Raw genomic sequence first — 12474 nt, forward strand, 5'->3', positions numbered from 1 at the left:
GAGTTGGTGATACAGAAGTGAATGTTGGTGGAGTAGGTCCCAATCAAGCAAGTTGCTTTGTCATCGATGGTGTCAAGCTTCTTAAGTGTTCCTGGAGCTGCACTCATTCAGGCAAGTGGAGAGGATTCCATCACACTTGTGGCTTGTGCCTTGTAGATGGTGGACAAGCTTTGGGGAGTCAGGAGGTGAGTTACTTGCCACAGGATTCCTAGCCTCTGTCCTGCTCTTGGAGCCACAGTATTTATATGGCTAGTCCAGTTCAGTAGAGGAGACTGTGAGAGGAGGATCCTGGGACAGGCAATCAGCAGCAGCTAGAGGAGAATGTGAGAGGAGGACCCAAGCCAGGCAGTCAGCAGCACCCAGAGAAGAGCTGAGGAGCTATAAAAACAGCGCGAGAAGTGGCAAGAGTTCAAGAGCAGAAGTGACTGAGGGAGTTCAGTGAGGAGGGAGGAGGTGTTTCTGTCATTTTCTACCTTTCCTCTGAAAGAAGAGCAATAGCCTTGGTAAGTAGGACCAGGTGAGTAAATTAGAAAAGTTTAATACTTTTAAACAAGTTGCTATACTTGGATTCAACTAAGAAGCACCAGGAATATGAGGAGTTTAAGGCCAATATAATCAAATAATATAAATAATCCAAAATAGAATAAGGTTAATGTAAGTGGAGTTAAGACATGGCAGGGGAGCTCAGTCAAGCAGAATGCATGTCCTGTAATATTACGCTACCGGTTTCCTAGACGACCACGTGTGCAGGAAGTGCTGCCAGCTGCAGAAACTTGAGCTCCGGGTTTCAGAGCTCAAGCGACGGCTGGAGTCACTGTGGCACATTCGTGAGGCTGAGAGGTACATGGGTAGCACGTTCAGAGGGTGGTCACACCACAGCTTGAGGGCCTGGAGACAAAGAGGGAACGGGGGACGGCAATGGGTGGCTCGGCTGTACAGGTGGGGAGGAAGAAGAAAGAAAGAGCTAACGTGATGGGAGATTCATTGGTTAGGGGAACAGACAGGCATTTCTGTGGCTGTAGATATGACTACAGGATGGTATGTTGCCTCTCTGATGCCAGGGTCAAGGATGTCACAGAGCAGCTACAGGACATTCTTCTGGGGAGAGTGAACAGCCAGAGGTCGTGGTCCACATTGGTACCAGTAACTTAGGTAGGAAGAGGGATGTGGTACTGCAATCAGAATTTAGGGAGCAAGATCGAAAATGAACAAGCAGGACCTCAAATGTAGTAATCTCTGGATTTCTCCCAGTGCCATGTGCCAGTGAGTACAGTAATAGGAGGATAAAGCAGATGAATGAGTGGCTGGAAAGATGGTGCAGGAGAGAGGGCTTTAGATTCCTGGGATACTGGGACTGGCTCTGGGGAAGATGGCACCTGTACAAGTCGGATGGGTTGCACTGGAACAGAGCTGGGACCGAGTCCCTTCTGGAGTGCTTTGCTTGTGCTGTTGGGAGGGCTTTAAACTAACTTGGCAGGGATGTGGAAACCTAGAAAAAATATTCGAGAGGAATTCCAATGTGCACAAAATGCTGGAAGGGACAGATAGCACTAGTATAGAGAATAGTAAGTTAATAGGTGAAGTCAGGGTGAGGATGAAAGTAACAAAATCTAAATCTGGGTTACTATGCATGTATGTGAATGAACGGAGTATGGTAAATATGACTGGGGAGTTATAGGCGCAGATTGCCATGTGGAAACATGATGTTGTAGCGATGACAGAAACCTGGCTCAAGGAAGGGCAAAATTGGGTGTTAAATATTCCCGGGCACATGGTGTTCAGAAAAGGAGGAGGGATGGTGGCGGTATTGGTTAAGGAGAGTGTTGCAGTGCTGGAGAAAAGGGATGTTCCAGAGGGTTCAAAGACAGAATCAATTTGTCTAGAGCTAAGGAACAAAAAGGGTGCAATTACATTTCTCAGTGTAGTCTATAGACCACCAAATAGTGAGATGGACATAGAAGAACAAATCTGCAGGGAAATTACAGAGAGATGTAAGCATCATGGAGTAGTTATAATGGGTGACTTTAATTACCTGTATGTAGACTGAGACAGTAGTAGTGTAAGGCGGGGAAGAGAGGCAAAAGTTCCTAGATTGTTTTCAGGAGAACTTTCTGCAGCAGTATTTGTCCAATGCAACAAGACAAGACATACTGTTGGACCTGGTTTTCAAAAAGTAGGTGGGCCGAGTAGATCAAGTGTCAGTGGGGGAACTTTTAGGGGACAGTGATCATTGTATTGTACATTTTAGGATGATGATGGAAAAGGACGATAAGCAATGCAGAGTAAGAATAATTAACAGGGCAAGAGCCAATTTCAATGGGGCAAGAACGGACTTGGGCCAGATAGACTGGAATGAAAGATTGGCGGGAAATACTATAGCTGAACCTTCAAAAAAGAATTCATTTGGGCACAGTCCAGGTATATTTCATCAAAAGGGAAAGGTAGGGCAAACAAATCCAGAGCTCCCTGGATGAAAAAGGAGATAGAAATTAAGGTAAAGAAGAAAAAGTATGCAGGTGTCAGGTAAAAAATACAATTGAGAACCAAGAGGAATACAGAAGGTTCAGAGGGGAGGTGAAAAAGCATATTAGAGAAATGAGGAGGGATTATGAAAAAAGACTGGCAGCCAACATAAAGGGGAAGCTCAATGTCTTCTGTAGGCATATAAATAGCAAAAGGGTAGTAAAAGGAGGAGTAGGGCTGATTAGGGACCTAAAAGGGAATTTACACATGGACAAAGGGGCAATGGCTGAGGCATTAAATGAATACTCTGCATCCGTCTTTACCAAGGAGGTAGATGCTACATAAGCCATGGTGACAAATAGGGAAACTCTGTCACTAGAAGGGTTCAAAATTGATAAGATGAAGTGTTGAATAGACTGTCAGTACTTAAAGTTGACAAGGCACTGGGACCAGACGAGATGCATTCAAAGATATTGAAAGAAATTAGAGTAGAAATTGCAGGGGCACTGGCCATTATTCCAAGGAGGTGCCGGTGGACTGGAAAATTGCAAACATTACATCTTCGTTCAAAAAAGGTTGTAAGGATAAGCCCAGCGATTATAGACCAGTCAGTATAACTTTAGTGGTAGATAAGACTCTAGAACCAATTATTTGGGATAGAATTAGTAGTTACATGGAAAAATACCAGTTGACAACAAGAGCCAGCATGGATATCTAAAGGGGAAGTCATGTTTAACTAAGTTGCTGGAGCTTTTGTAAAGGTATCAGAAATGGTCAATGAAAGTAACACTGTTGATGTGGTGCACATGGGCTTCCAAAAGGCATTTGGCGCAATGCCATACAACAGACTTGTGAGAAAAGTTATTACTAATGGAATAAAGGGGACAGAAGCAACATAGATAAAAAATTGGCTGAAAAATAGGAAAAAGGTAGTAATGGTCAAAGGATATTTTGTGGACTGGAGGAAGGTTTGTAGTAGAACTCACTGGGAGTCAGTATTGGGACCTTGCTTTTCCTGATATATATTAATGATCTAGATCTAGGTGTGGAGGGGACAATTTCAAAGTTTGTGGATGATACAAAGTTTGTGGGTGTTGTAAACTGTGAAGAGGACAGTGCAGGACTTCAAAAGGACATAGACAAGTTGGTGAAGTGGGCAGATAGGTGGCAGATGAAGTTCAATGCGGAGAAGTGTGAGGTGATCCATTTCAGTAGTAAGAACATGGACAAACAATATAAAATAAGGCATGAAATTTCAAAGAGGGTGCAGGAGCAGAAAGAGCTGGGAGTTTATGTGCATAGATCTAACGCATATAGTATTTTGGGCTTTATTCATAGGGGCATAGAGTACAAGAACAAGCAAGTTATTCTGAATTTATGTAAGACATTTGTTAGACTTCAGGTGGAGTATTGTGTACAGTTTTGGGTGCCACATTTTAGGAAGGATGAGAACACTGGAGAGAGTTTACAGGAATGATTCCAGGGATGAGAAACGTCAGTTACAAAGATAGATTGGAGAGGCTGGGACTGTTCTCCTTGGAGAGAAGAATGCTAAGAGGAGATTTGATAGAAATGTTTAAAATCATGAGGGGGATAGACAGAGTAGGTAGGGAGAAGCTGTTCCTGCTCATAAAAGGATTAAGAACGAGAGGGCACAGATTTAAAGTAATTTGCAAAAGAAGCAAATGTGACATGAGAAGGAACTTTTTCACACAACAACTGGTTCAGGTCTGGAATGCACTGCCTGGAAGTGTGGTGGAGGCAGGTTGAATCGAGGCATTCAAGAGGGCATTAAATGGTTATTTGAGTAGAAACAATGTGCAGGGGTATGGAGAAAAGGCAGGGCAATGGCACTAGGTCATAATGCTCATTTGGAGAGCTGGTGAAGACATGATGGGACGAATAGCCTCCTTCTGTGCCATTAAAATTCTTTGATTCTGTGAGTTTCTGGTCAGTAAACCCCAGGAAGTTGATAGAGGGGGTTTCAGCGATGGCAATACTATTAAATGTCAAAGGCTGATGGTTAGATTCTCTCTTGTTAAAGACTGGCACTTTTGTGGTCTGAATCTCACCCAGTATACATTCTCTACAGAACCAATGAACTCTATAGTAACAATGTCATTTGTGAATAAGCTTTAGTGAAAGCCATTGATTCATAACTTTCTTACAAAAAACTCTTTTTACTACAGTTTATGGAAGTGTCAATCAAGCAGCCCTTTAATGTACCAATAACAAAATCTGCAAAAACTGAGACCTCTTTAACTTGTGTAAATAAACATTGTGCAATTGATAGAATAGATCAGAGAGCCAGAGCTGTCAATCAAACAATGATTTCTCTCCTCATGAGTTGGTATTGAGTTGGCATGGAGGATATGAAAGGCCATGGTAAGTCATGAGGGCGTGGGTAAGACCTTTTGAACTTATCTTACAAAAAGTTCCCAAATCCAAATCATGGTTCATGACTCCTCTGAGGGGTCATAAACCAAGGATCATGGAGAAGTTGGCCTTACTCCACGAAAATTGCAGGGGACTTGGAGATGTCTATCCCACAATGAAACTGGTCAAATTGGGAATGCTGGATCTTTACCCACACTGTTATCCTGCACCAATGAAAACTGCCAGCCCTGAGAATGGAGGTGGGAATGCTGGAATTAGGTCCCGTCCGCCATTTTTAAATGGCGAGTTATTTGACTGAAAATCTGGCCTTTATGCTCCATTTTATAGCTGTTCTCTCCACTTAAGAATGAATAACTTCTCAGTTATAAGTATATTGATAAATTATTCTAATGTGGAGAGGAGGAAGTCATGTCTAAGTGTTAAGTTAGGCACATACAAATGAAAATAATCAATGAGTGGTTCACGCAAAGGAAATAAACAACTGACAAGTCAGCCTTAACTATATTGATTTCAATGTGTGGGGTTTCCTTGAAGATTTAATTAGGGATTCCCTTGAGGGCTTTTATGGGTGGTTGAGCTGAAGGCTGTTAATGGTATTGAGTTCTGGGATCCCTTCAAGGGTGAACTGCAGACTGTTGGAAGGGAATTGGATGAGGTTTGCAAATATTTACAAGAAGAAAACACACATCCTGGGCAGTGAACCAGAATGTATATAATTTTACTCGTGCTGAATTTTCCTTCCATTTGTAAACTGCGTCAGGGAATTCACAATTGTGAGTTTTCTGCTAGTTAAGCAATTCATTCACCTGTTGAAGAAATGTGTAACCAATGTAATTACAACTACACCCTGATTGGTCACATTCTGCTGAAAGTATTCATTAGCCATGAGTCTGACAAATGACAAAAAAAACTTCACTCGGTATTATATGCAAACAAATTTTGGATGTAAATAATTAATTATTTTTTTAAAAAGAGAAATATAAAGTATTGGAATTTTATTTGTCTGAAGCATCTGTCTATAGTGACAAATATAATGCCTATGTCATCGCTCTGAAAGAGCTCTATAGTTCCTTCCATTCTTCTGCACTTTTCCTGTACCCGGTTAATTTTTTTTCAATATTTATCCGTTTCTCTCTTAAATGCGAATATGATTCCTGCTTCCACTTCCAGCCTCTTTCTCATCAGGGATTCTTTGTCTTAACTCTCTGTTTAAAAACAATTCTCCTCATTCTTTTGGTGAGGTTGCAAGTTTACGTTCTCTAGTTATTGACTCACTAATAAGTGGAAACATATATCCCAATTTACTTTATCAAAACCACTCATAATTTTGAACAACTGTATAAGATCTCTTATAACTCACTGTTCTAGGAATAATTCTATCTTCAGTCTTCAATAAAATCAATCAAATTGGTTTCTTTATTTTTAGGCCTTTCATGAGAACATGTATGGAATTAAATACCAGTGGATCATCCCAGGCTGGTATCAGTTAAACTGGTGGAAACCAATTGCTTCCAGTTATTGTAATGTAAAAAACCTACTCACTGCCATGGAAGGATATGTAGCTGTGGATTTTGAGCCACTTAGTACAAAGGAAATCAGGACAATATCTGGGCTGGTGAGTTTTGATCTTTGCTTTGAACAATTATAATTTTCATACAAACTTGTCAAAGAATGATAAGAATTAAACCACAAGTGCCAAGTATACAAACTCTTTTCAATAGGAAGCTACAACTACATTAATTTCATTCCTTAAACATTGATAATATTACTCTGGAGTGGGGGGGAACATAAAATAAGGTGAAAACAAAAACAAAATTAAGGTGAGGGAGCTGCATGAAGACATGAAAAAGCCACTGGAAGAAGTCAAAATTTCTCATGTCTCACTGTCTTTTTAAAAAATTGTCTAAGTACTAATATTGGTATTCTAATCTTTTCATAACCTCCTGCAGACACCTCAACAATATGAGCAAGAGTACAATAAAATGAGGGGTAGTGCTGAGTATAGCAAATTCCATGGATTTGCATATGATGGAATCTGGGTAATTGCCACAACATTACAGCGAGCAATGGATAGTTTGAAACGTCTTGGCAATCCACAAACCATCCGGGACTTCAATTATGTGAACAAGGACCTTGGCCAAATCTTTCTAGATTCCATGAATGAGACCAACTTCTTTGGGGTGACAGTGAGTATTGTCATCTTTGAATGTTTTCCTTTGAGTACTATTAATGTCTATTTCATCCCATGTTATCTGAATGCTGGAAGTTGATTAGTTGGTTGGAAGACATCATCATTTTTCGATTGAAATGAATGAACAAATTTAAAACAATCATAAAAGGTGTGAAGTCATAATATTTCAACTGCAGAAAGCACGGAGAAGGCATAAATAGAATAAACACAATGGTATTCTCTTTCATTGACTTATCAAATAGAAACCATTATAGAAGATTGATGGACAATATTGCCCCACGATTGCATAGCTACCTGAAATTTGATCCCTTTAAGTTTCAGCCGCACAAAAAAACTAAAGGGCCCACATACTTAAATGAATCAACCATGCACTACCAAAAATAATTAGTGGGTATATTATTGATAGACATCTTATTTGGTTGGTCAATTGTAAAGGCAAGTTGGAGAGAAAATGTGTGAGAGACCAGGATGATGAACTATAAGTTAAGCAAGCCTTTGAAGCAACTTTATCATTTAACAGTCTTAATTTATAGCATCTGCCAAGAGTTTAGAAGGGTCGGTATGGACACTTGTTGAGGAGGTCTGGTGCTGATCAGAAACCTTTTATTATTGATGTCTCCTTGTATCTTTATTTCTTTTAGATCTAGAGTTTAGAAATCTAATGTAAGACTCAAAAGGTTGAACTGGAGGAAATATTGCTGTAGAAATAATTTGTCTTGGATGTCTTATTATAATATGTGCTGTAGCATTTAGTGAACTTGCAGTTGATAATAAGCAACAAACTTTCAGTCATGTACTAGTTCTTAATTATATTGAGAGACTTTCCAGTGTGGATACCTGCAACATTTTTCTGATCTGCCTTTGGAATATTAGGCATTCTCTGGACTTCTGGGAATATGATAATATCTGCTATTTACATTCACCTAGGTTCATGATTGCTTAAATGGAAAGTGTATTCTATTAAATTATACAATAAAAGGAGGTATATATTGTCCAGTTTTCCACAAGGACTAATGAGAGGTATGTGATCCAATGGGTTTTTAGGGTTTCTGAAGGATGTAGCTTTTCTCTCTTGCACCATGACAGAGTATCCGTCTGATGTTTCCCAATGGTCTGGACATTATGGCTGTAAAGATTTCTGAGCATTTCTAATTTTGAAAGACTATTCGGTGTTCATTAAGTTATTCTAATGATCATCAGTAGCAAACCTCAATCCCTATCTTATTATTTGATAAACTTCCCTGCTTGAAAGTTTGCATGTTGAAAATATGAAACAGCAGTATGGTTTTACAAAAACAAATCAATCAGGTGTTTAGTTTTTTAGGATTGGAGCACAATAATTAAACTGGGAGAATTGGAATGTTTAGAGTTACTTGGGATCCTTGACCTGATCTGGCACTAGCTCAGGTGCTTTCAATTCTTTTATCATTCTGTAATCTCATTTCATATATTGTAGTTTGACCATGGTCAATCATGTTTGCAAATCTCTTCCTCCATACCATAAATCATGGCGTATAAGATGACCCCATTTCTTCGGCCACAAAAATCATGGTTTTGCACACAGTTAGCGTATAAGTTGACACCACCTCTCCCGCCCCACCACCTTTTCAGCCATGACATTCTATATTCGCTTCAGTAGTCAACCTCAATTTTTCATCCTACAAGTGCATGTTTTACTTACCAGTACCTTATAGCTGGGTGCAAGGGATCAAGCAGATGATAAGAGCTGTGTTGCAAGGATGCACGGGAGTTTATGATACCCCCACTCTTTTGTCGGATGCTGATGACATTTCAAAATGGCAACCACTCACACCCATGCCACGGTTCAGAGTTTTATTTGGTGTACCAGTCGAACCCCATTTTTGGAGGGATTTTTCGAGGCTTCAAAAATCGACTTATATCCTAACATCTACAGTAATTCTCACCTCACATTTCAAATATTGCTTGATTTTTTTTTGCCACATTCTTAACATGAGAAATTGTGACCAGGTAAATATAGTTGGATGGTAGCAAATTGACATTTTAATTTCCAATTTTTGCTAAGAGGATGCGGTTCAGGGCTAGAGATGGAGATCGGTGATCCACCCATTTCCGCACAGCCACGCTGAAACTGTTAGGCAGCAGGCTCATCTTTACAGAATGGCTAAACATCAGTGCAGTTAGAATAACAAGTGTTCAACTAAAAATCTATAAAGCAATTAATACTAATATTAAAGACAAAACATGTATCAATATTCATTAAAATTACCTGTACTTTCAACGTTGTGATGACTAAGAAAGAATAGCTGTGAATTTGCTCGTTATGAAAACATGCAGATGGAAACTTTCTAAGGATTCGTCATTCATTATGGGAAATAATCATCCCCAAAATCTTGGTTATATTGAGTAACAGCTCCAATACTTTCAATGCCTTAAAATTAAGTTTCTATCAGCCGATCAGTGCATTCTGTTAGCAAGTTTCTTGATTTAGACCAATTTTTAAACAAAACATGTTTTGATATTGAGAACAGAACCTTCTGCCGCAGCAACAAGATGGTTTGCAGATTTTTTTTTCTCTCTGATGTTCTGATAGACCATCCTTTAGATTGGTGAGTAAGTAGCTTGTCCATGAGATTTATACAACAGAAGAAGGATTCAGTGCTGCAAGGGTTAATACATGGTAAGCATGGTATTGTGTACTTATTGATCACTGTGTTAGGAAAAAAACTGCTCATTATCTGTATGGTTGTACTCCACAAAGAAAATCCCAGATTTTTCTTCAACAGTACCTCCCAAATTGGTGGCCTCTAAGAAGGACAAGTGTATTAGGCACATAAGAATACCACCACCTCCGAGTTCTCCTTTGCACACATCCTTCCTTGGACATTTTTGACACTTCTTCATCATTGTTAGGTAAAAATACTGGAACTCCCAACCTAAAAGAACAATACGCATGTTTTCACCTGCAACGAATCAAGAAGGTGGCTCACCACCAAACGCTCAGCATCAATTAGAAATGAGCATACTGGCCTTGCCAGTGACACCCATATCCCATGAATGACTAAGTAGAAAAATTAATCCAGTTCTACATTAATTAATATTACTGGGCTAATATTATCCAGGGATAAGGTGTGGGGATGATGATTAAAATCAGGTAGGCTTCTGCTCTTCATTACTATTTAATGACCACTACTAGAAAGTGTATGCTCTATGCAAATGGAATTGGGCCGGTGGAATGTCACTCATGGTTAAATAGCCTGCTGCAATCACCATGTCTGCTTACATTTGAATAATGGACATTTAAATGAGGTAATGGAGGACATCCGGTGCCCATGGAACTGAAGCCTGTATAAAATTTTGATAGGGATGGACAGGCTGGATGCAGGGGTGATGCTTCCTCTGGCTGGGGGGTCTAAAACAAGGACTCACAGTCTTAGGAAATGGGGTAGATCATTTAGGACTAAGATGAGGAGAAACTTCTTCACTCAGAATGTGGTGAACCTATGGAATTTTCTACCACAGAAGGCTGTGGAGGTCAAGTCATTGAATATATTTATTCAAGGGATATGGGGAGAGAGCAGGAGTATGGGGTTGAGATGAAGGATCAGCCGTGATCATATTAAATGGCAGAGCAGGTTCAAAGGGCCCAATGTCCTACCCCTGCCCCTATTTTCTATGTTTCTATGGGCTGCGAACAGGGGCGGGGCCCACTCAACGAGGCGTAAAGTGACGCGGGCTGATGTTGGGCGTGCGTCCCAACGCCACCACGCGTCATTCAGACTTTCAGTTCGGCAGACGCACAGCCGACTAAGCTGTGCACCCGCCGAATTGTCAAAGGTCTGTTAAGTCCATTAATTAACTAAGTAAGCCTATTGAGAAAGCTGCCCGCCCAACCTTAAGGTTGGCAGGCAGGCAAAGAGCCCGGGTGGCCTTCGCATTTTTCATGGAATCTCATCCACAGGCGGGATGAGGTTTCATGACTGATTTTAAATTTTCAGAAAATTTTTGATTAAAATTAATGCGCATGTCCCAGCTAATGTCACAGTTTCACATGAGGGGACATGCCCTAAATTTTTTTACAACACTTTATTACGCTGTTTAAACTTAAAACTAATCTCCCTGAGGCACCGCTGTGCCTCAGGGAGATTTCTGTGCTGTTTTGCGCATATGCATGAAAGAGTGCAGGCCCCGACTCAGGAATGCCACAACTCAGGGACACCCCCACCCGCCCGCACAGGGAGTGCACAGCGCTCCCGGGCGCACATCACGTTGGGCAGGTCTTAATTGGCCCATCCACATAAAATGGCAGCACAGACACCATCGGGGGCGCCGATCAGGTCCACCCTCACCCCCCACCCCACACCCTTGACGGGGGTAAAATTTAACCCTAAGGCGCCAGAAGTGGCATGAAGAAGATTAGAGTGAGAGGAAAGAGACAGTTTCAATTTTTGGCTGATCAAATGCATGATCGGCTTCTCATCTAAAAAGGTTGATAGCCAAGCAGAGTAAGACCCAGCTCATTCAAGTTGCATTTTACTATTTACCCAGCTATTGAAAAGCATCTTTTAATTTGCTGTTTAGGGAATTCTGGTTTAACTGTTTTTGTATTGTTAGCACAGCATTATAAAGAGATGATAGTTTTACTGTTTCAAATTCCCTCATCTATATTTCTTTGAGATTTGGTGGAATTTTTCTTAGCATTATTTGGGATCCTTTTATGCAAATATGAAGCAATAAGATTTGTCAATGATGTCCACAACAGTTGATGGTGAGAGTCAGTGCTTGTGATGGTACAATTTATTTTGGATGTATAAGAGGGTTTGGGACAATTGTTTTGTTGCTGACTGATAGTTTCTAGTTACAAATGTGTTTTTGTGGAATAACTATTAAACGGCAAACTGATTTGACTTAACATTGTGATGTAAGAGAAGAGGGAGGATTTGAGTACTGCACCATTCAGTACTTTGTCTGATGTGCTATTTGGAATGAGACATGGAGAATGTCTGAGCACTGTGTGATGCTATCTGATAGAGTGAGGTATGGGAGACTGTTTAAGTGCTGTGCAGTGCTGTGAATTAGAGATATTGCAGCAGTCTTGTGCTCATGCCCATTTATGTTATCTTTCTCCTATGCCACTATAGTAAAGGTATTGTTCTGGACATCACATCACATATGATATGTTCTGGGTGACTGCAGCACCTTAACCAATTTATCTTTTAAATGCAGTGCCTTGCATGACGCAGAAGGCACTGAAACAATCTTGAGCTTATGGCATTTTTCTGCTTTTCATTGTGCCCTTCAGATTAAAGCATTGCTGTGGACATAATGATGTTACACAGCATTTCAGTACATTGTGTCAACCTATCCATTCATCATCTCTGTTGAAGAAGCAGGACAGCTAATATAGTGCCCTTGCTGCTTATTTTCCCTTTCCTCTGAGAAAC

General features: G+C 40.3%; 1 protein-coding gene across 1 annotated transcript in view; it reads left to right on the forward strand.

Moving 5' to 3' along the window:
• gabbr2 (gamma-aminobutyric acid (GABA) B receptor, 2) overlaps positions 1 to 12474 on the forward strand; it is a 969806-nt gene that overhangs the window by 545921 nt on the left and 411411 nt on the right. Inside the window, exons 6-7 of the mRNA XM_041183971.1 lie at positions 6287 to 6475; positions 6810 to 7046. Coding sequence (XP_041039905.1) covers positions 6287 to 6475; positions 6810 to 7046 — 426 coding nt within the window. The remainder of the gene's footprint in view (positions 1 to 6286; positions 6476 to 6809; positions 7047 to 12474) is intronic.

This window comes from Carcharodon carcharias, chromosome 3 (assembly GCF_017639515.1).
Source record: "Carcharodon carcharias isolate sCarCar2 chromosome 3, sCarCar2.pri, whole genome shotgun sequence".
Lineage (NCBI taxonomy): Eukaryota > Metazoa > Chordata > Chondrichthyes > Lamniformes > Lamnidae > Carcharodon > Carcharodon carcharias.